We start from the raw sequence: 25,439 nt of genomic DNA, 5'->3' as shown, positions 1-25,439 counted from the left end.
ATATTTTAGAAATGTACTTAAAATGTTTGAATTATTTTCTTAGAGAAAGTCCTTAAATATGGATGCTGTGCTTTCATTAGGTAAATCTTTACTTATATCTCTAATTGCGTACCAGATACTGTCAATTCTAGATCTCAAACTTAGTACGAGTGACTCCATCTTACTGTGCAATGTGCTTCCCACTAGGCCCTCACTTGGTTTTAACGGATTGATTTAGAAGTAGTTCATATTCTATAGAGTTCACCAGTTTAAAGTGTAGTGTTCAGTGGTTTTCAGTGTATTCAGAATAGTGCAACCATCACCAGAATCAATTTTAGAATATTTTCATCACCGCAGTGAGAAAATCTGTATCTACTAGCAGTTTTTCTCCACTTATTCCCAACCTTCCCAGCCTTTGGAAACGACTGGTCTACTTTCCTGTCTCCCTGGGTTTGCCTATTGTGAACTTTTCATGTAAATTAAATTATATAGTATGTGACCTGTTGTGACTGACTTCTTTCAATTAGCATGTTTTCAAGTTTGATCCGTGTTGTAGCATGTATCAGTACTCTATATTTTTATTTTTATTTTATTTTATTTATTTTTTTTTTTTTTCATTTTTCTGAAGCTGGAAACAGGGAGAGACAGTCAGACAGACTCCCGCATGCGCCCGATCGGGATCCACCCGGCACACCCACCAGGGGCGGTGCTCTGCCCCCCAGGGGGCGATGCTCTGCCCATCCTGGGCGTCGCCATATTGCGACCAGAGCCACTCTAGCGCCTGAGGCAGAGGCCACAGAGCCATGCCCAGCGCCCGGGCCATCTTTGCTCCAATGGAGCCTTGGCTGCGGGAGGGGAAGAGAGAGACAGAGAGGAAAGTGCGGCGGAGGGGTGGAGAAGCAAATGGGCGCTTCTCCTATGTGCCCTGGCCGGGAATCGAACCCGGGTCCTCCGCACGCTAGGCCGACGCTCTACCGCTGTCTATATTTTTATTGATGAACAGTGTTCTACTGTGTGGGGTGGCACATTTTGTTGATTCATTTCTCAGTTAGGGGACACCTGGATTGTTTCCTTTCAGCCCTTCACTTTTTGAACCAGTCATGCTGGCCTCTTCACCGCAACTTAGATATATTGTGTTCATCCTTACTTCTGCTTCTCCCTGTCCTGGGATACCCTATCATTGTATGTCCCCAACGTCTTCTGTCCTCAGGACCCAGCTGTGATCTTGCATCTCTCCTAAGGCCTCTCTTGGCTGCTGAACCCACATGGAGCCCCAGGCCTCGCTGGGCTCCCCTATCACTCAGTGGCTGCATCCCTCAGTTAATTACTCACTGCTTTGTATTCCTTAACATGTATGTATGTGTGTGTGTGTGTGTGTGTGTGTGTGTGTGTGTGTGTGCATTTTCCTTAACAGAGCACAGGCTCTTGGAGGACAAGCCATATTTATGTTGTTGATATTTTGGTTCTTTCTTTTTTTTTTGGTGTGATATAAATATATACCTCTTAGTAGAATAAGGTATATTTGTTTATTTGAAGATGACCAAGTAGAATAAGGTATATTTGTTTATTTGAAGATGACCAAATGCCAGGTGCAACTTCTGACTTTTGGTTATCATATGCAATAGAGTTGAACAGATTTAAGTTATATCCTCTTCTACCATTATCTGTGTGACTATGGGCAAGTTACTTTGGTTGTTAAGCTCTTGTTTCCTCATCTGTAAGTAGAAATGATAATTTCTGTTCCCCCAGGTTGTTGCATTACGTATAGAGCCACAGAATCGGTATTTAATTAAGGTTAATTCCCTACTAATTTTCCCCCCTTTCCTACTTCCTTGCTACTTAAGTGCTCAAGGTAAATTTCAAACCTTAAAAGAGGATAGCAGGGTTAATTCAGCTTTCCAATAAATTAATAAAGTAATAGGCAAGTGAAGTATATCAGCTGAAGTTTGTGATAAATATTAACTTTTTTTGCTCATAGTATTTATCAGAAACCAGAATCTTCACAAATTATGATGAAGCATTTTAAACTGAGTTTTTGTTAAGGTCAGTACGTGTTTTACCAAATGACCTTAAGTAGTAGTTGCTATCTACATTATGCATTAATGTATTGATTGGTTAATGTGCCAAACCTGACAATTATGTTTACTTTTACAATCATTTGTCACTTTTAAGCTATTTTTCACTCTGTGAATTTTGAAACGTCTTGCACATTACCTTCTAGGGACAGTCAGGATAACTACATCTTTAGAAAATTTTCCTTGTTCTGTCTCTTCCCACTTTTTTAAGGAGTAAGCGCGCCCCCTAGTGATATCAAAGAGTGAGAGTTCTGCAACCAAATCGGGAAATAAAAGTTAAGGTGCTAACTGGGTCAAGTGATAAAAATCGTAACTCTCTTAGAATTCGGTCACATGGAAGGTATTCAACCTTTGAATATGTGGGAGGCGTGGAGAAAGTGTTCAGACTTAGTTCTTCACAGCCCCCGCTTTTGGGTTTATCCTTTGGCATGCGGTAATTATGTAGAAATAATGGCAAGGTCTGTTATATCCTCATGTGTGGGTGTTACTTAAGAGTGTTAACTTTCCATCCAAATCAAAGATGTTAATAATGGAAAATATTTGTAACCCAACTAATAGTTACTTTAGGATAAATCTTACTAATGTATTGAGTATTTACTATTTATTAGGCATCTCCTGAGAAAATGAATGGCATTGTACCAGCAGTTACTTGTGTTCAAGGAAGTACTTGTTTGAGAAACAAACACATTAAAAAAAAAAATTTCCATAGAATAGACGTCATCCCTAATTAACCAGCTTGTTGGGCATTGAGAAAGCAGTGTGCTGTGTCAGAAATACTTTATATTAAGACATATCCAGATTGATTTTTGGGGGCCGAGGCTTGCTCATTTACTTACTGAGAGACCTTGGGTAAGTTCCTTATCTCCTCTGAGTCCATGCCTCCTACTCTAAACTGGAAATAATAGTACTTACATTATGGGGTTGTTTGGAAGATGAGAGGAAGTGTATGTAGAGGGCACAATGCTTTGTGCTGAGTTGTGTTCAATAAAGGATAATTGTTACTGGTCTTCTAAATTATCTACTTGCAATTCAGAACATATATTACTTTGAATGAATAGGAAAATTCCCATCCAGAAACTTCATGTAGTTATAAAGTAGTGGTAGTCAACCTGGTCCCTACCGCCCACTAGTGGGCGTTCCAGCTTTCATGGTGGGCGGTAGCGGAGCAACCAAAGTATAAATAAAAAGATAGATTTAACTATAGTAAGTTGTTTTATAAAGATCTATTCCGCCAAACTTAGCGAAAATCCGACATAAAGTACTTGGTAAGTGATTATTGTTATATGCTTTAACTTGCTGTAACTCTGCTTTATAAATTTTATAAAGTAAAGTTACTTCCCTACTTTATAAATCACCATTACTGTGGAACCGGTGGGCGGTTAGAAAATGTTACTACTAACAGAGATGAAGAAGTGGGCGGTAGGTATAAAAAGGTTGACTGCCCCTGTTATAAAGTTTTCTCTCCAGATGGTGTCCCTTTGCAGTTAATCCTCCACCCTGACCTAATGCAACCAATGATCTGCCTTTTGTCACAATAGATTAATTTTTCCTCTTCTAGAATGTACACATGTTTTCATGTCATGGCATATTTATTTATTTAACTTTTTACAGTTTTATTTAGCCATAATTGATACCCAATAAACTGCACATATTTAAACTATACAATTTGATGAATTTTGACATATATATACCCACAAAGCCATCATAACAATTAAGATAATGAACATACACATCACCCCCCAAAATAACTTTGTGCCCCTCTGTAATATCCTCTCCTCTTTCTCTGATCCCTTCCCCCACTTAGGCAGCCACTGACCTGATTTCTGTCACTATAGATTAGTTTTCAATTTCTAGAATATTGTATAAATGAATCATGCAATAGCTACTCCTTTGTCTGGCTTCTTTATTCAATATAATTATTTTGAAGTTTATGATGTTGCATTTGTTAATAGTTTATCCCTTTTCACTATTGATAATTATTACATTTTAAGGATATAATACATTGTGTATATTCATTCATTAGTTGATGGATATTTGGGTAATTTCCAGTTTTTGGCTACTGCAGACTAAATGTGCCTTCCATTCCATTCTGGTAAACAGGAGCTGAATGGCTGGGTCATATAGTAGGTGTCTGTTTACATTTTTAAGACACTGCTAAACTGTCTCCAAAGTGATTGTGCTATTTTACATTTCTACCAGTGGTGTCTGAGGGATTGTGTTGCTCCCTATATTCGCTGATACTTGGTAGGATCAGTCTCTTTATTTAAGCCATTCTAGTGGTACTTCTAGTGGTCTAGTGTACCGGTATTTCATTGTATTTGTAATTGAATTTTCCAGAAGACCAGTGGATGTTGAGCATCCCTACATGTGTTTATGAGCCAGCCACATAGCTTGTTTGGCGAAGTCTTTTGCTTCTTTGTTGGATATATGCTTTGTGAATATTTTCTCCAGTCTGTTGCATCAGCAGGCTCTCCTTGGTTCTAAGCAAGGAAAAGATGTATCCCAGTTTCTTGCTTCATCCACTAGGGGATGCTAATGGGAATCCCTGAGGGCAGAAACTCCTTGGATAGTGAAGAGTTTCAGAGCTTTTTAAAAAATGGTCACTTGTACTTTTCTATCAGAAAGTGCCCATGTTTCATTACTGATTGGATGCAATAATATTATAAGCACACCAACAATACTGTTTGTTTCATATGGCTAGAGGTTTATCAGTTTTATTGATCTTTTCAAAGAGCCAGCTTTTGGTTGCATTATTTTTCTCTAATGTTTTTGTTTTCAATCTTATCTATTTTTGTTCTAGCATGTATTATTTCCTTTCTTCTGCTTGCTATGCACTTAATTTTTTCTTTCTTTAGTTTCTTAAGGTAGAAGCTTAGGTTATTGATTTTAGATCTTTCTTTTGTTCTAATATGTGCATTATAATGTGTAAATTTCTCTAGGCACTGCTATAGCCACATTTCCCAAATTCTGATGTTATACCTTTATTATTATTTAGTTGAAAAAAATTTTTTTTTAATTCTCGAGACTTCTTTGACTTGTGAGTCATTTAGAAGTGTATTGTTTAATTTCCAGATATCTAGAGATTTTCAGATATTTTTGTTACTAATCTCTAGTTCCATTCTTGAGAATGGGCTTGATCTGATTTCTGTGATTTCCTCCTCCTTCCCCTTACAGCTCTGATTTCATTTCTTGCTGATCGCCTCTTCCCTTGGTGTGTACTCCAGCCATCCTTGCTGTTCATTACACAGACCAGGCGCACTTCTCCTCAGGGCTTTTCATGTTCCTTCTGCTTTTACTGTTCCCTCAGATACTTGGCTAGCTCTACCATTTCTTTCAGATCTTCACTCACATGTAGGTTGCTTACCTATTTCTGATCAATGGTGCCACCACCTACTAAAGTCATGCTTAAAGCCTGGGGTATCCTCAAACTTTCCTGTTCTGTATCTCTGAGATTTATACAGATTACATCTTTCTTTGACAGAATAGACTCATTCACAGGGTTGCTGTAGTTTTCTGATATAAAAATTTTTTAAACCCTCACATTTTTATAGTCAAGATGGTTTTCAAATCCTTGATGAGCAGAAACCTGTTAGGGGTTCAAAATTCCAGTGTTTTTACTTTGGAAAACACTCACTTCTTTTGGTACACTTGTGGGCAAATAGATTTGGCCTTTTTGTGTGTGTGTGTGACAGTGACAGAGAGAGTCAGAGAGAGGGACAGATAGGGATAGACAGACAGGAAGGGAGAGAGATGAGAAGCATCAATTTCTTGTTGCAGCACCTTAGTTGTTCATTGATCATATGTACCTTGACTGGGGGGCTACAGCAGACTGAGTGACCCCTTGCTCAAGGCAGTGACCTTGGGCTTAAGCTGATGAGCCTTGTTCCAAGCGGATGACCCTGCGCTCAAGCTAGCGACCTTGGGGTCTCAAACCAGGGTCCTCCGTGTCCCAGTCTGACGCTCTATTCACTGTGCCGCTGCCTCGTCAGGCTGGCCTTTTTTTTTTCTTAAGGAAAATATTTCTTAATGCTCTAAAATAACATATTTTATTAGTTCAGCTCTAGGCTCTTCTTTCTTTCTTTTTTTTTTTTTTTCATTTCTCCGAAGCTGAAAACTGGGAGGCAGTGAGACAGACTCCCGCATACGCCCAACCGGGATCCACCCGGCATGCCCACCAGGGGGCGATGCTCTGCCCCTCTGGAGCGTCGCTCTGTTGCATCCAGATCTAGGCTCTTATTTTTTATTAAGGAATATGTATTATAATCAGTCTGTAGGCTCATTTCTTATTTCTTTTTACTAAGCAGTGAGGGCTATATAATTTTTTTTTAATTGTTGCTAAGAAACAGAGCACAGCCACTAAAAGCTGTGTGACCTTGGTAACATACTTCAGCTTCTCTGTAGTGTCAGTAAAGTGAGGGAGATGTACTAGTTCTACTGTTACAATTCTTTCTTGCATTGTGACAGAATTGAATTCAGTGCTCACCCCAAGTATCAACTTGCTTCAGGTGGTTAACACATTCATTTCCTGCCGCATTAAAAAAACAACACAACTCAGGGTATACCAATCAGCTCTGATTCTTCGCTTACTATTTTCTAAAAGATACTAAAGTGTTCATTATTTTGCATGTTAAACATGTCGTTTTGTTTTGTGTAGATAAACAGTGTATAAATAAGAATAGAATGGCTTATTATTTCATCAAATAATTTTATAATTAAAAATTATATTTATTGTGATTTAAAAAGTCTATTATACTACTTAGTTTCTTCATTATTTCCATATAAATAAATAGCATGTAGACCTAGTCTTCTGGATTATATATATGTAATTTAGGTATGATATACAGTGTATATGTATTTACTCATGTGGCTTAATTTATACATTAGTTACTTATTTATCAATTTTTATTTATTGAATTACATATGTTATAATTAGCAATTATGTTTTCTCAGACAGTATTTTTCTTTCAAGACAACTAGAGGACTGGTAATTCATATATTACAAAAGGAATGATACAGATGTCTAAAATAGTTTTTGTATTATAAGACATCATGGAACAATTGTTCTTATTTCTTTCTCTTAAGAAAATATGTTTGAACGTAATTTAAATTAGTTGTTATTTAGGAACCCATGAGACATTTTATAGCATCAATAGTTTTGTTGTTTTTTTTAGAATTAGATTTTTCTTTGTGAAGATAGTGTTCTGCCTCTGACAAGAACCAGCTGGTCGACCGTGAGCAGCTTCCATAATCTCTGTAGATGCTGGTCTCTTCAGTGGCACAATGTGAGGAGGTGAATTATGCATATTTGTAAGGCCTTCTTTAATGCCAACATTCCGTCACATCCCATCTTTAGCTTTAAAGAAAAGGAATCATCATTTCACATAACTTTCACAAGACTGAGTTTTGGTTAACTAATGAACATCTAAATTTTATAATTGATTTGTTTGTATTATGTTTCTCCTGATTGAGTGACTCAGTTACAATAATATCAGTCAAATGAACAGAGAGGAGCCACAGGATATTGTTAGGGACTCCCTTTCTGGGTCAGACTGCCACTCCCAGATTTCAGTTGTTCCAAATCTGTGGCTCTAGCTTTGGGCTCCTCTCCCTGACTTTGGACTAGGGCTGCTTGCTGGGTGGTGTCACCATGCCACCTCTAACAGACTGTCTCACTGGCTTTTCAAACTCAGTGTGCCTAAAACAGATTCATCATTTTTTCATCTAAATATGTCGCCACTTGTTATTGAAGCCTAATTATACTTTTAAATCACAGTGGCAGGAAACCTGGGAATAATTTTGTACTATTTTTTTCCTTTCAGAAATTAGTTTTGTATCCAGTCCTATTGATTTTATTTCTGCAAGAAGCCATTTCTTCCTTTTTGTTCTAATTCCGATGCACAGAAGCATAGTGCTTTGTTTTAGTTGTTTACTTTCTATTTCCAGCGCACAGTGACTGGCATTCATAAGTGTTCGTAGATCTTTATGAAGTGATTGAATAAATCCCATCTGGCATGGGACATTGAACACACTGTTCCCTCTACCCTTTTTTTCACTGATTCCTACTCATTTTTCAGATTTCAGCTCTTCAGAGAAGCCCTCCCTTGACCTCCAAAGTAGATGATGTTCTTTCCTTTTTCTTCCTTTTTTTAAGGTGATTTTCTTGAGAGTGCTACATACTGTTTTTTTTTATAGGTCTTTGCACACTTAGGATGACTTAACTGATTTTTGTTGTTTAATGCCTGTCTTCTCTGACTGTGAAGCTCTAATAGGGTAGGGTCATATGTGTCTATACCATGATTTCCCTGTTTTCCTGTTCAGGGGTTTGTTCAGTGCCCAATATGTAATAAGCACTCAGTCAATATTTGTTGTCTGACAAGTTTGATGGCCAGGCATATAACATTCTTAGATTGTATTGGAGGACCCAGAACCAGTGCCTGGCAACCAGCAGGTCCTGAATAAATACTCCCTCATCATCGAACATTTTAGTCCATCTGTCTTCTATAGTTTAAGTCATTTGGTCCCTTCCCCTTCCTACCATAGCTAATTATCATCCTTTCTTCCTGTGGGTTGCAAAGATGTGGCCTGCTTCTATTTCTTTTTCATACAACTGTTGGTCACTGCTCAGTTCTTCCTCTGGGTTCCTCGCTTACCGGGTTAGCTGCTACGTAAACCCCACCTTCCGAGCTGTCTCTTCCCCTGCTATGTTCTGTATTTATATATAAATTAATATATTTTTAAAGGAATGTGTACTGCCATTAGTTAATGGGGGAAATAGAAAGCTGATTTAAAAAAATGAGAGAGGTTACAATGTTACCAGAAAATCTTCCAAATTTGTGTAGTTATTCCTGAACTTGTAATTTATATACCTTTCAATATTCCTGCTATGGGTCATATATTTAGGGCAGACCTTAGTAATATTTCCTTTTACTCTTTGCAAAATACTGTAGAACGATGATTTTCAAATGTCTTTTTAGTCATGACTCACAGTAAAGAATACATTTTAAATTGTGACCTGAATATACACATACATGTTTGTGTGAGTGGACTAATATGTATAATTGACACTAAATGTTAATAATTATGCTTCTATGTATAATAAATAAACACAAAGAATTAAGAAATGTAATCATAATATTGAATTAGAATATGGAAAAATCCCAAATAAACAATGCAAAAACAACAAGTGAGGAAAGATTATGAATACAGTAGGGGTGTCTGCCCTCTAATAAGTTCCTTCTGCTCTAGAGCAAGCAGAGATAATGCTTATCTTGCATACTGTTATGAGATTTGCTGTGGGGTGTGAGGGGGAAGGAAAGGGTAATGTAAATTCTAAGATGTGTACCTGAGGAATCAGAGGGCTGGTTCTACCTCTGCTGGTAAAAAGAGGGAAGGGGAGGCGAGCTCCATTTTTGATGTAGGAAGTTGAGGAGCCATTCAAAAGGAAATGCCCACCCTAAAACTGGTGATCCTGGCTTAATGAAAGAGGGGTTTGTCTCTTCTCCACAGTGAACGTGAAACTTCTTGACACATGTTGACATGGCATTGGGATAGTAAAAGATATATGGCAGAAATTATTAGTAAAAAAATTTATTGTAACATGACTATTACAATAATTGTAACATGACTATTATAATAATTCATGCGCAGGTTTTTCTCTTGCAAATTTATCAACTTAGAGACATTTTTAGACTGACAGTTCAGCCACTTCTTATGATGGGACTATGATCCTAGGAGGTACAGTGGCCCTCGGTTATGAACTTAGAAATCATAGGTTGGAATCCTGGCTCTCATCTTCAGTAGTCGGAAGACTTTGGGTAAATGATATCCCCCCTGCACCAGGACTGTTTTCTTAACTGTAAAGTAAGTATAGAAATATAGAAATATACTGCATATAAATATTGTCAAGATTAATGTGAAAATGTATATAAAGTGCCTTGCCTGGCACATAGTACTCCCTTAAATGTTAATTTTTCTTTTATTCTTTCTTTGGTGCTATTAACAAATATGATTTGTTTCTGTATGATTCTAAGCGTGATGACTGCAAGCAGAGTGGAAAGGCTCTCTAACTACATGAACCTTTTAAAGCAATGTTTTGAAGATTTAACAGTATTAAGGATTCAGTTTTGCAGTACTAACATGAAAATAAGCCACATTTGAAAAATTACTGACATTATGGATTGGTATTCAGTACCTTCTGTTTTATATCTTGAGTCATCTTTGTTTTAAAAGAAAGTTTTGTTTTTCTTGAAAGTTTAATTCTTTAAGCTAATTACTTAATTAACTTTGTTCTATTCATTAGAACTGTTGAATAATTTACTTTGAGTAAAGAAATAATTAAATATCAACTATTTAGAGTTTAGTTTTCATTGCAAACTCAAAGCAAGGCCTGTGTGGCATCTGCTTCATCATTCTAAATTCAAGCAGTGTCAGCAACTTCTGTGTTATGTTTTGGATTTTGAAATGAGAGCTGCTAGGATTAGAATTGCAGGGTGTGCATATTCAAATCATTTCAGATTCTACGCATAGTTGAACAGTAGCAGAGCTAGAATTCTAAGATTATTTTCTCTAATAGTGACTATGTTATGTTGTCATTTTTGGATATGCTCCTCCCCCTGTCTCTTTTCTTAATGGTTTAGTATTAACTAAACAGTGAGGGCCATCTGGCTAGGAAAAGAGAAGGACTCTTTGTTAGTCAGAATTCTTCGTATGTGAATCTGTTTTTCTCATTAGATTTGAGCTGTTAGAAGGTTGAAGCATGGTACAAGAAAAGAGAAAGACAATATTGGTAGTACCTAGGTCAGTTCTAACATGCAGCGCATACTTTTTTTGTGGGGAAGGGCATCGGTTTCATAAACTAATACAGATAGTCTTGTTTTGGGAGACCCAAGATGATGTTTCTGAAAGTGTTTTAAGCAATACGATACACCAAGAATTTCTTGACCTTTTCTTGATTTCTCAAAAATTGGTTATCATTTTGGTTTTTCCCCCAGCATTATTGAATCCCAACTTTTCTTTTTTTTTTTTTTTTTGAAATTATATGTTTTTAAAAGCATTAAACTTCATAGTTATACATTTTTCTCTAGTAGTGCTGCATAGCTTAGGATCGGGAGCGGGATGGAGAAAGATGGGTGGGTTTGGTATTGGCTGGGTGCAGGCTGGAAGAGAGGCAGTGTTGTGTGTAATGGTTATGCATGGATTTTGCAGTTGTGCAGGCTGGGTAACTTTGGGCAAGTACCTTCATCTCTCCAAGCCCTAATTTGCTTATCTATAAAATGGGGCTAATAATATCTAATCTACTTCATAAGATTATTGTGAGAATTAAATAAGATGACTGCAAGTAAGGTGCCTACTAACATTATGCCTAGTATGTAGTATATTAGATAGTATTTTTATTGTTGTTATTAGGAGGAGGAGAATTGAAAAAGGTCATTGAAGTAATAGTCAAGAACGTTGAGGCTGGCAAGTAAAAAACTAAAATGAGTATTAGAAACTGGAAAATTAGGAATTGAGGGATTAGAAATGTGATGAGGGTAAAAAATGAATTTAACAATGGAAAAATACAAAAATAAGAGTTTATAGACAGCAAGTCAGATCAGAGTTTAAGATTCTAGAAATGGAGGATTTCCAGGTAATGATTGATCCAGCTTTTGATGATTGTTGACATGGAGACAAATTCCATGTCAGTCAATTCCATTTTAAATCAAATATTTATGGAACCCTTATTGTGTGCTAGATACTGTGTTAAGCACTGGAGAATGTAAAATTTGGACAAAATGGCATTGGGTTTGAGGGGGCCAAAAACTAGTTATTCGTCATTCACCTGAATAAGAAGTGACCATGACAGTGGCAGGGGCTGGGATGACAGTTGCGGCTGAGAAATTTTTTATTGTTGAAAAAAAAATGCTTGAGTGGATTGACTTGTTTTTAATTGGCTTAAGCTATTACTATATAAATGGCTCTTTAAAATAGGCATATCTCCCAATGGGAATAAAATAATTAGTAACATTAATTTAGAATTTAAAAGACAGCTGTCCTAAATTCATTTATTTAACTAGTCTTTTTTTCCTTCCTCTTTCCTTTTTAGCCACGAGTGCACAGATTAGATGATTAACCCAGTTCTTTTTAGTTTTAGAAGAATGGTTTGCTGAGTGGGCTTGTGTCCTTTTAGTTGCTGAATGAATATCATGTCCCAATGAATAGCAGAATTAGGGCAAAAAGGAGCAGCTCATGGTGTAGCCAAGATGATTATTCCTTGTGACTTTTAGTTGAAAGTTGTAGGTTTTGAAGTCTAGAAAGCAAATTTTGTAAATAAAAATAAAATATAGAAATAAAATCAATATCAAACATTTATTTTAGAATTACATGTATGTTCATATTGAATAGCAATGAAGTGAATTTTATACTGTTGACTTCAACTTATGCTGATTGTTTTGGGTTTCTTCCAGTCAGTGATTGGTGGCATATAGTCACACATATTTGGCTTATTTATACTGATTCTGACCAAAGTCAGCAGGAGATAACAGTGGATCCAACCACCCATGAAATTTCCGGACAAGCAAACTTAGTGCCCTACCCGACTTGAACGTACAGCCAAGTCTACTCTTCTCCGTCTCTTGTCTGATTCACAGCCCTTTCCCAAGCTCCTCCTCATACTTCCATCTAATGTGCATGTAAGCAGACCACATGTTACCCAGCTCTGATACCTAGTTTTTGCCCTATCACTTTTAATATCATAATTATGAAGAGGAGCCCCTGTTGCCAGGACAAACAAAAGTAATGAATGCATGCAGTGTCTGACGAACCTCTGCTTCATTTGGGCAAATTGTTACTGTGCACCTGGCTCATTTACTCATGTCATTTAAAAACTGTGAAGTTCTCAGGCCTACCAGAATCTGCTGCCCCAGAATCTCTGGGGTGAGGCCCAGTTTTAGCAAGTGCTCCAGGGTGAGTCCGATACATGTTAAAGTTTGACAACCCCTGCTCTAGCATATTGTGCTTACCAGGCTGTACACATTTGCTTGAAGTCTCTGGCAGTATATTTCTACTAGAGATTGAAAATATGAAATTGCCATTGTCGTAGGTCAATAATTGTCCAATATTGGCAGTTCTGTGTGGTTCAACTATTAGTTACTTGGTGTAAACCAGGATTTCTAGAACTCTTCCTGTTGAATCATTTACATTTTCTGTTGCAAGCAGTTGTCCTCTGCATTGTAGGATGGTTAGCAGCATTCCTTGAGTCCATAGCATCTCCCAAGTTGTGATGATCAAAAATGTCTCCAGACATTGTCCTCTGTGCCCTGGTGGTAGTGGGGAGCACTCCCAGCGGAGAGCCACTGGCTAACCCAGTAGCTTCCCCTTCTAAGCACTAATACCCAGCCTAAGTATATACACTTTTCTTCCTGGGGGGAGAAGGGTCAGACATAAATTGATTATAATAATTAAATTCATATTTAAAAAATTTTTATTTTTCAATTACAGTTTACTTCCAATATTATTTTGTATTGGTTTCAGGTGTATAGAATAGTGGTTAGAAAACCATGTATTTCACAAAGTGTTACTCCCAGTGTTTCCAGTTCCCATCTGGCACCATACATATTTACTATAATATTATTGACTATATTCCCTGTGCTGTACTTTATAGCCTTGTGACTATTTTGTAATTACCAATTTGTACTTATTAATCCCTTCACCTCTTTCACCCAGTCCCCCATGCTCCCTCCCCTCAGGCAACCATCAGTCTGTTCTCTGTACCTATCAGTCTGTTTCAAAATTTTTTATTCGTTTATTTTGTTCTTTAGGCTCTAAATATACATGAAATCGTATGGTATTTGTCTTTCTCTGACTTATTTCACTAAGCAGAATAGTCTATAGATCCATACCTGCTGTCACACTTGGTAAAATTTTGTTCTTTCTTGTGGCTGAGTAATATTCTGTTGAATATATGTATCACTGCTTTTTTATCCACTCTATTAATGGGCACTTGGCTTGCTCCTGTATGTTGGCTATTGTAAATAATGCTGTAGTGAACATAGGGGTAAATATATTCTTTTGAATTAGTGTTTTGGGTTTCTTTGGATATATACCCAGAAGTGAAATCATTGGGTCAGATGTTAGTGACAGTTTTAGTTCTTTTTGAGGAACCTCTGTACCATTTTCTGTAGTATCTGCACCAATCTGCATTCCCACCAACAGTACCTGAGGGATCCCTTTTCTCCATGTCCTTGCCAACACTTGCTTATTAATTTACTGATGATAGCTATTCTGACAGGTGTGAGGTGCATCATTGTGGCTTTAGTTTGCATTTCTCTGATGGTTACTGGTGTTAAGCATCTCTTTATGTCTGTTGGTCATCCGTATGTCCTCTTTGGAGAAGTGTCTCTTCAGGTACTTTCCCCATTTCTCAATTGGAGTGTTTTCTTGGTGTTCAATTTTATTCTTTATAAATTTTGAGTATTAACCTCTTGTCAGTTGTATTGGAAGATATGTTGTCCCATTCAGTGGGCTGTCTTTTCATTTTGTTGATTGTTTCCTTGGCTGTGCAAAAACCTTTTAGTTAGATGTAATCATGTGTGTTTATTTTTTCTTTTGTTTTCCTTGCCTATGTAGATATATCAGAGAGTATTGCTGTGAGAAATGTCTGAGATTTTACTGCTTATGTTTTCTTCTAAGATTTTTAGTTTTGAGTATAACATTTAAGTCTTCAATTCATTTTGAGTTTATTCTTGTGTATGGTGCAAGAAGGTGGTCTAGTTTCACTTTTTGCATGTATCTGTTCAGTATTTCCAACATCATTTATTGAATAGACTATCTTTACCCTATTTTATGTTTTTGCCTCCTTTGTCAAATATTAATTGACTATAAAAGTGTGGTTTTTGTCTGATCTGTTGTAGCACAGTGGGATAAAGTGTTGACCTGGAACACTAAGGTCGCTGGTTCAAAGCCCTGGGCTTGCCTGGTCAAGGCACATATGGGAGTTGATTCTTCCTGCACTTCCCCCCCCCCCCTCTCCTCTCTGAAAATTGAATAAAGTCTTTTAAAAAAAAGTGTGGTTTTATTTCTTGGCTCTCTGTTCTGTTCCATTGATCTATATGTCTGTTTTTACGCCAGTACCATGCCGTGTTAATTACTATGGCCTTGTAAATATCAGAAACAGTGATTCCTTCAACTTTGTTCTTCTATCTCAAAGTTGCTGTTCCTATTCAGGGTCTTTTGTGGTTCCAGATAAATTTTTGGAGTATTAATTTTAGTTCTGTAAAATACACCATTGGTATCTTGACAGAAATTGTATTGAATCTATAGATTGCTTTGGGTAGTATGGGCATTTTAATGATATTAATTCTTCCTGTCCATGAACATGGTACATGTTTCCACTTATTATTATTATTATTTTTGTGTGTGTGTGTGACAGAGAGGGACAGATATGGACAGACAGGAAGGGAGAGAGATGAGGAGCATCAGTTCTTCATTGTGGCACCTTAGTTGTTCATAGATTGCTTTCTCATAGGTTGTCCGGGGGGGCTACAGCAGACCGAGTGACCCTTTGTTCAAGCCAGCGACCTTGGGTTCAAGCTGGTGAGCCTTGCTCAAACTAGATGAGCATGCACTCAAGCCAGTGACCTCGGGGTTTTGAACCTGGGTTCTCTGCATCCCAGTCCGATGCTCTATCCACTGTGCTACTGTCTGGTCAGGCAGATTTGTATCTTCTTCAATTTTTTTCCTCATGGTCTTATAATTTTCTGAGTACAGATCTTTTACATCCTTGGTTAAATTTATTTCTGGGTACTTTATTCTTTTTAAAGCAATTGTGGATGGGGTTGTTAGTTTCCCTTTCTGATAGTTTATTATTGAAGTATAAAAATGCAACTGATTTCTGGACATTTATTTTGTGTCCTGCTATGTTACTGAATTAATTCTAGTAGGTTTTTTTTGTAGAATCTTTAGGGTTCTGTATATCAGTATCATGTCACCTGCAAGAAATGACTGTTTTACTTCTTACTTTTCAATTTGGATGCCTTTTATTTTTTATTTTTTTGTCTGATTTCTGTGGCTAGGACTTGTAGAACTAGGTTGAATAAGAGTGGTGAAACTGGGCAGGTGTGAGGTGGTATCTCACACCTTGTTCCCGATCTTAAGGGAAATGCTTGTAGTTTTTGCCCATTGAGTATGATGTCGGCTGTGGGTTTGTCATAGATGGCCTTTACTATGTTGAGCTATGTTCCTTCTATTCTGACTTTGCTGAGATTTTTAAATCATAAATCGGTGCTGGATTTTATCATATAGCTTTTCTGCATCTATTGATATAATCATTTGATTTTTATCCTTTATTTTGTTCATATGGTATATCACATTTATTGATTTGCAGATATTGTACCAAGCTTGCATTCCTGGAATAAATCTCACTTGATCAGCGTGTATGATCTTTTTAATGTACAGCTGGATCTGGTTTGCTAATATTTAGTTGAGGTTTTTAGCATCTATGTTTAGCAAGAATATTGGCCTATAATTTTCTTTCTTTATATGGTTTTGAAATTAGGATAATGTTGGCCTTGTCAAATGAACTTGGGAATCTTCCCTCTTCTTGAATGTTTTTGGAATAGTTTGAGAAGAATAGATATTATCTATTCTTTGAATGTTTGGTAAAATTCACCTGTGAAGTTGTCTGGTCTGGAACATTTGTTTGGAGTATTTTGATTACTGCTTCAATTTCACTAGTTGTTATCTGTCTATTCAGGTTCTCTGATTCATCTGGATTCAGTTTTGGAGGATTGTATGTTTCTAGAAATTTATCCATTTTATCCATATTGTCCAAATTGTTGGCATATAGTTGTTTGTAATAGGTGGGGGTGGAGGGAGACTTTGCATAAGGCGTGGGAGGCGTGATGCACTGTGTAGAGGGTGTTACATTGAGTGGGATACTTGAAACCATGTCAACACAATAAATTAAAAATAAAAATTTAAAATTAAATTTAAAAAAGAAGAATACATAGGTTTCAAGTAAACATTTCGATTGACTATGTTGTATGCCCATCACCCAAGGTCAAATCACTTTCCGTCACCATATATTTGTCCCTCTTTACTCCCTTCCCCCAGGTATCCACTTCACCTTTATGTCCATGAGTCTCATTTTTATATACCACCTATGTGTGAAATTATATTGCTATTAGCTTTTTCTGATTTATGTATTTCACTTAGTATGATGTTCTTAGGTCATCGATGTTGTTGTAAATGGCAATATGTCATCATTTCTTATGGCTACGTAGTATTCCATTGTATAAATGTACCACATCTTCTTTATTCAATCCTGATGTTGGTAATCTGTGTCTTCTCTCATTTTTTATCTATCTTCTTGCTACAGGTTAGTGAACTTTATTGATCCTTTAAAAGAACCAGGTCTTTCTTTTACTTATTTTCTCTGTTGTTTTATTTTTCTGTATTTTTCCGAAGTTAGAAGTGAGGAGGCAGTCAGACAGACTCTTACATGCTCCTGACTGGGATCCACCTGGCATGCCCACCAGGGGGCAATGCTCTGCCCATCTAGGGCGTTGCTCTGTTGCGGCTGGAGCCATTCTAGTGCCTGAGGTGGAGGCCATGGAGCCATCCTCAGCACCCAGGCCAACTTTGCTCCATTGGAGCCTTGGCTGTGGAAGGGGAAGAAAGAGAGAGGAAGGAAAGGGGGAGGATGGAGAAGCAGATGAGTGCTTCTCCTGTGTGCCCTGACCGGAAATCGAACCCGGGACTTCCACACACTGGGCCGACGCTCTACTGCTGAGCCAACCAGCCAGGGCCTTCTGTTTTTATTTCATTAATTTCTGCTCTTTATAATTCCTTCTTCTGCTTGCGTTGCAATTTTTTTGTTGTTTCCCTAGGTTCTTGTAGTAGAAAGTTAGATTATTTATTTGAAATTTTTCATCTTTTCTAATGTATGCATTTAGTGTTATAAATTTCTCTCTTTTCACTGTTTCAACTGTTGTGGACAAGTTCTGTGGGGTGGGGGGGGGGGGTGTGAGGACGACGGAGACGCAGAGACCCGACTGGGGGGACCAGGTTCAGTGACGCAGATCCACTTTATTCAGGAAGTAAGCTAGCTTATATACATGGGTTCAGCCAATAGGATGTTACATCGTGTCCTTCATAGCCAATGGCTGAAAAGATCAGGGAGCTGCGTGGTTGACGCTCAATCACTTCCTTATAGCGGGGGAGCTCCCTTCCTGGATATGCCCAGGAGGCTTCTGGGAGCTGGAGTGTTCTCACAGCATTGCATCAGCCACAGCTGCTAGGAATGTGCTCTGCGCTCCTCCCACAAACTGTGTCCCCCAAATTTCAATATATTTTCATTTTTATTCAGTTTAGTGTATTTTTGAAATTTTCATTGGGACTTCCTCTTTGATCTATGTAGAAATGTGTTATTTAGTTTCAAAAATTTAGAGACTTTATGTTGGTTTTCTATTATTGGTTTCCAGTTTAATTCCATTGTGGTCAAAGAAAACTATGGATAATTTTAATTCTTAAAAATTTATTGAGGATTTTTTTATGGTCTAAGATACGGTCCTTCTTGACACATGTTCCTTGGGCATGTGGAAGGGGGGTGTTCTGCTATGGCTGGATGGAGTGTCCTGTAAATGTCAATTAGATCTTTTTGGTTGATGTGTGTAGTTGAGTTCTTTCATGTCCTTGTTGATTTCCTGCCTAGTTGTTCTATCAGGTGTTGAGAGAGGGGTGTGCAAATCTCTACCTGGGTATTTGTCTGTTTCTCCTTTAAGTTTGTCGAAGTTTTGTTTCACATTTTTGTAACTCTATATGGTGTATACACATTTAGAATTGTTATATCTACCTGTTGGATTGCCTCATTTATTATCATGTAATATCCCGTTTCTATATCTGGTGATTTTATTTTTTCTCAAGTCAACTTTAGCTGATACTAATATAGCCACTCCTGATCTCTCTCTTTTTTTTTTTTTTTTTTTTTTTTGTATTTTTCCGAAGCTGGAAACGGGGAGAGACAGTCAGACAGACTCCCGCATGCGCCCGACCGGGATCCACCCGGCACACCCACCAGGGGGCGACGCTCTGCTCACCAGGGGGCGATGCTCTGCCCCTCCGGGGCGTCGCTCTGTTGCGACCAGAGCCACTCTAGCACCTGGGGCAGAGGCCAAGGAGCCATCCCCAGCGCCCGGGCCATCTTTGCTCCAATAGAGCCTCAGCTGTGGGAGGGGAAGAGAGAGACAGAGAGGAAGGAGAGGGGGAGGGGTGGAGAAGCAGATGGGCGCATCTCCTGTGTGCCCTGGCAGGGAATCGAACCTGGGACCCCTTGCACGCCAGGCCGACGCTCTACCACTGAGCCAACCGGCCAGGGCCTCTCCTGCTCTCTTTTGATTCACAATTCTATGATGTATTGTTTTCTGTGTTTTTTTTTCTTTTTACTTTCAGTGTGCTCATATTGTTATATTTCTTATAGGCAATTAGTTGAGTCATGTTTTTAAATCCACTCCACCAATTGCTGTCTTTTAATGGATAGATTCAAACCATTTCCATTTAATGTAAGTATTGATATTTTGGGACTTAAATTTGCCATTTTATTTTTTGGGGTTTTTTTTTGTTTGTTCTTTTTTGTTTCTCCCATGCAATGTTACATCTTCACTTTTATAAAATATTAGAGATCATATATTGGAAAGTTAGTGAATAAATTTACTGAATGCTCAGTGCTAAATATTACTGACATCAGTGCACACAGAGAGTCATCCATTTGTTCATCACTTTAAGAGACATTTACTGAACCTCTGCTCTGGGCCAGAAATTGTCATGTTAAACATTACTTTTTCAGATATTTCTCTTCTCTCAGTTCTATAGTATTTCAGTTGTTTTTTGTGGCTGCTATAGCAAATTACCATAAACTGGATGGCTTAAAATAACAGAAATTTATTCTCTCACAGTTCTGGAGGCCAGGACTCTGAAATTAGTCACTGAGTCAAATTCAAGTTGTCTGGGTGATGAGTATACAACATAAATCGACTGTCAAATGATGTGGAGATGTTTGCTTAAAATCTATGTACTCTTGTTGACTAATGTCACCTTGTTAAATTTAATTTTCTAAATAAAAATAAGATGAAGGTATTGAGAAATACAAATTGGCAGTTCCAAATAGTCACAGGGATGTACAATGCAGCATAGGGAATCTAGTCAATAATATTGTAAGAGCTGAATATGGTGTCAGCTGGATATAGGACTTATCGGGGGATCACTTTGTAAGTTACTATACTGTACATCTGAAACTAATATAATGTTGAATGTCAACTTTAATTGGAAAAAGTTAAAAAAAATGAAGATAAAGAAATCAAGTTGCAGCAGGACTCTGGGGGAGAATCTTCTTTTCGCCTCTTCCAGCCTCTGCTGCTTGTCAGCATTCTGATTTGTGGCAGCATCTCTTCCGTCCCTGCTCTGGGGTCAGATTGCCTTCTGTCTGTCTGTCTTTTCTTCTGAGTGTCTCTTTTGAGGACATCTGTTATTGGTCCTGTAGCCTACCAGGACAATCCAGAATTATCTCCTCATCCTAAAATCCTTTTTCAAATTAAGATAACATCACCGGTTAATTAAGATAACATCTAGGTTTAGAGTTTAGGCATTTTATGGGGTGGGAGGGGCAGCAGTCAACCCACTACAAGTAGTAATTTTATGTGCAACTTTAATTTCTTTGTTTTCATCTCCTCTCATCTTGGCATGTGCCCCTTATTCCAGTTCCTTTCCTTCTTGATTTTGTCTTTTAAAGTATTCACTTAGAGTCTAGTGGTGAGAGGAGCGGAGTATTTATTGTGCTGACCTGTGTTTCATAGCACCTCACTACAGCAGGGAAAATGCCTTTCTGTGTAGGAGGGCACCTTTGTTTTGAATCAGAATATGTTCTTCTTAAAAGAATTTGTAAAATTAAAGCTGTTTTAAAAACTATATTAAGGTCTTATATACATGTAATAACATAGTTCCATTTGAAGAGCTAAGTAAAAATAATTTTATTTAAGATAAATAAGTATGGCATCAGCAATTAGCATTTAAGTTGGTATCAGTTAGAATAACAGTAGCACATTGACTAGCGTCTTTTATATATATATTTCAAATAATTGTGGTTCTTACGTGCTTAGCTTTAAAAACAAGGAACTTTTTGTATGGAACTGGTTTTTCAGAAGAATTTGAACACCTTTCCTAAGGTATTTAGACTATTAGAATTATCACTGAGATTATTTTGGTAAAGCTTTAGTGACATAATGCAGATTGTGTGATAAAGGTACTGTATAAATATACCCGACTGACCTTTAAGACTATTGAGTATATCTTTGAGAAGTTGCTGGCATCTCAGAGTCAGTCTAGGGCCGCAGGTATCTTCCTTGTGCCGGAAGAGAGCTGCTGTATGATTCTGCTGTAGTTGACTTCGTTGCTGTCCCTGCTGCTGTTATGATTATTAATAGTTTACCATAATAAAAACTTATTTTAAAGTAAGAATTTAGTAATAGTCTTAAAGACTTTTAGACTTAAGACATGTATGTAAATAATCTTGTTTTTAGCATGATCAGACTTAATATCTTTATGCACTTGTTATAAGGTTTACTTAATGAAATTTAAATTCCAATTTTATTTTTAAATCTAAATAATGTGTTTAAAGTTTAAAGTTTTATCGAAGTCTGAGTTTCTACATTAAAAGCAGTCATTTTTCAAATTATTCTCTACTTTTTATAGTTATAAACCAGGAATTCTGCTTACAATTAAATTTTTTTAATTTGTTTTTTCTTTGTAAGTGCTGGGCAAGATATCCAGGGAACAAGTGTAATCGCAAATCTTCCGTCTTTGATGCGACAGAATCCTGCTGAGACACTTCGGAGAGTCTTGCCAAAAGTCAGAGTAAGTTGGTGCGAAATAAGATTGGAATTTACCATTTTCTTCCTCCAGTAGCATGTGGTCATTGTCAGGGGAAAATTTCAGAGCTTCTGATGGCTGGTCTTTTGTACTTAATCACTGAGTGAAGGAAGTATTACGATATTTTGAATTGTGATGAAAATACTTAAGGAAATTAGCTGATGGAAATGGAGAAATCCAGATCTTAAGTTGTAAAGATTTCTTTAGTGATTTTCTGAGTAGAGACATTTTAATAAAGTTAGATTTTTAGTAGCTCAGAAAAATTTAATCAGTCTTGCCAATCAAATTGCCATAGCAATCTTATTTGGTAGTCCATTGTCTTATATTTATTGTATATCAACAGTATTCTACAACATTGATAATATATCATTTCACTGATATTTCTAATGACTCTGTGGGGTGACATCTAAAGATTCATCAAATAAAGATTGAATTGTGGCCGTCACAATGATAGTTTTATATTTATTCTATTGCTTCCTAAATTCTTCAGAATTAGTCTTCCTGCTATAAACAAAAATATTTGATCTACTAGAACAGGGGTAGTCAACCTTTTTATACCTACCACCAACTTTTGTATCTCTGTTAGTAGTAAAATTTTCTAACCACCCACCGGTTCCACATATAAAGTAGGGAAGTAACTTTACTTTATAAAATTTATAATGCAGAGTTACAGCAAGTTAAAGCATATAATAATTATTACTTACCAAGTACTTTATGTCAGATATTCGCTAAGTTTGGCAGAATAAATCTTTATAAAACAACTTACTATAGTTAAATGTATCTGTTTATTTATACTTTGGTTGCCCCGCTACCGCCCACCGTGAAAGCTGGAACGCCCACTAGTGGGCAGTAGGGACCAGGTTGACTACCACTAGGGGGCAGTAGGGACCAGGTTGACTACCACTGTACTAGAACATTCTCTTCTCTATTTAATGTTGATTATTAACATGTTAAATATTTAATACATAATATTTATTATTTATTTGTATCTATGTACTAACTGCTGTTCTTAAGAACTTGAATGAACAAAATAGACAACAGTCTGTATGTTGTCCTCAGGGAGCTTACCTACTAATAGAATAGGGAAGTTACATACGGGTGGAGATTATGTTTGCTAATGGTTTTGTATACTTTTCTTTGGCTTTCTGTTTGGTTCCAACTTTTTCATAACTTCTGAATTAATTTGTATGTGTTTAAAATACTGTAATTATTAGTGTGTTCTTGGGTTTTATTCTCAGGTATATATAGCATATTTTTAGTTACTGTGATGTAGAATTAGGGATGTACCATGTGGCAATTTGAGTTGTTTTTTTTGTTTTTTTTTTTTACTAATTACAGCAGTGGATTGAGATGTTTATTTTAGCATCACATGTGATTCAAAAGTGAATCAAGCTTTTTCATATTTATTCTCCCAGAATTATGCTATAATTTAAATGAAATTAAGTCTACATAGTCTAGGTTTAATTATACATTCAACTTCAGTGAGATTAATTGACTGAAACTTGTTAGCATAATACCTGAAACAACATTAGATGGGAACAAATGGTTAGGGCCTCTGGATTAAGAGTTACTCTATGTAAAGATATTAGATTTAAGGCTAAAACTATTGAGCATGCAATATACGCACTGGTTTGAGTAGGCTAAATCTAGTCCACAGATAGCATACTGAATGTCCAAAGTTTCAAAAAGTAAAAATAAAAGATGAAGGAGAGACAATAATAAATTTGAGGTCTTTAAATTATTTTTTAAAAATCCTTTTGTTAATGAAGTTACAATAAAGTTAATTAAACAGTAACTCCCCCCCAAAATTTTAATTTCATGAGAATGTATAAAGAATATTATACACTCATCTATAGAGTATATTTAGATAAAGAATCAAATATATTGCTGAAACTATATAACTGAATTAAAAAGATGATTTTAATAAACTTTTAAAGTAATAATGAACTGAATGAATGGGTACTATAAAGAAAATGTATACTAATAGTTATTTACTAATAAAACCTTTTATTGATGAAATGATTTTATTTCTTGAGTTAATCAACAAGCAGTCATATATTTAGGATTCTCATTTATCTTGCCCTGTACTAAAAATGAAAATACAAAAAAGGTAGAATTCAGTCCCAGATTAGATCGTATATCAGGAAGGCCTAAACACTGTGGAAAACAATTGAAGAAGAAGCATAGGAAAGTATTCAATTGTGTGATTCTGACCTTATATAAAAATGCTGAGGAATTAAGCAAGTGGGTAAGACTTTATGGGGCAATAATAATGACTTTCATAGAGGGTTTACCATATCCTGTAGGCAGCTAAATAAACACTTAAATAGTCTTATGTCAAATTATAGAACCTATGTTTATGTGCAAATCATTTTTAAATCATTGTATTCAGATATTGTTAAGATGCATTTGTATACAGTTAGCACCCTCTCCAGTTCTGCCTTGCTTCTGTGAGTGGTTACTTTCAAGTGGTAAAATGATGATAAAACACACATAGCCACTTTATTCACTTTTGTTATGGTCACAATTGTTAGTTATTTTTATAAAAAGCAATCTTTTAATATAAGTTAGCATTTAGTAATAAAGGCAGTTTCTCATACATAAATATTTACTGAGTACCTCCCACGTGCTAGGCACTATTCTGAGCTCTGCAAAAGTAGAGCTGATCAAAAAAAAAAAAAAGGAGAGCTGGTCAAAATAGAGAACTTGCCTTCAAGGAGGTTACAGTCCAGAGGGAGCAACAAGCTTAACATAAGTAGATGAGTGTAAAGATCAGTATGAACTGACTGGGGGCACCATCTGTGCATTGGGAGGTCAAGGAAAGCCTTTTTGAGGAGCTAAAAACTGAAGGATTAGAAAGAGGCAGATATTTGAAGAGTCAGGAATGAGTGGACTAGGCAGAGAGAGCACCAGATAGCCCGAAAGATGCAAGAGCTTGGTGGAATTTAAAGAGCCATGTTTGGGTGTGGGTCCAGTTAGGATTGACTTAAACAGATGTTAGAGTGACAGTCAGTGGAGAAGAGCATGCAAGAGTTGTTCCTCCTTAGGATGGTGGCAACTGAAGGCTTGAAGCAGAGCAGTGACCTACCCATTTGTATTTCACAGTGGTCATGTTGATATTGTGTGGAGCGAGAATTGGAGTGGGAGAATTAAGAAACTACAGCCCTCATTTTCATGGTATTCGAAGGTGGCTTGGATTAGGACAGCTAATTTGCGACAGTAGAGTGTGGCAGTATATACCTAAGATTACACTTATGGAGGTAGAAGGAACAGAACTCACTAATGGATAGGATATGGGAAGTGAGAGATGACTTCCAGAGTCTAGGCTTGGGTATCCATATGTTTGTTGGTTTTGAGTATCTTGGTTTATAGTTTGTTAATTCATGGGGAAAAATAGTTTGGGTACTTACTAATACTAGCCATTCTATAGTGATTTACTTTTAGTGAATTTAAAGATCTTAACAATAAATATTTTATGTAAGAAGC

At 36.8% G+C, this 25,439-nt stretch overlaps 1 protein-coding gene across 3 annotated transcripts in view; it reads left to right on the top strand.

Moving 5' to 3' along the window:
• Positions 1-25,439, top strand: part of PPP4R4 (protein phosphatase 4 regulatory subunit 4) — a 78,143-nt gene that overhangs the window by 5,436 nt on the left and 47,268 nt on the right. For all 3 annotated transcript variants that reach the window (XM_066343032.1, XM_066343031.1, XM_066343033.1), the window contains exon 3: positions 21,836-21,938. In XM_066343032.1, the coding sequence (XP_066199129.1) occupies positions 21,836-21,938 (103 nt within the window). The remainder of the gene's footprint in view (positions 1-21,835; positions 21,939-25,439) is intronic.

Source organism: Saccopteryx leptura, chromosome 6 (genome assembly GCF_036850995.1).
Source record: "Saccopteryx leptura isolate mSacLep1 chromosome 6, mSacLep1_pri_phased_curated, whole genome shotgun sequence".
In the NCBI taxonomy this organism is placed as follows: Eukaryota; Metazoa; Chordata; class Mammalia; order Chiroptera; family Emballonuridae; genus Saccopteryx; species Saccopteryx leptura.
The sequence above is the reverse complement of the archived record's forward strand: the minus strand, read 5'-3'. Positions and strand labels throughout refer to the sequence as shown.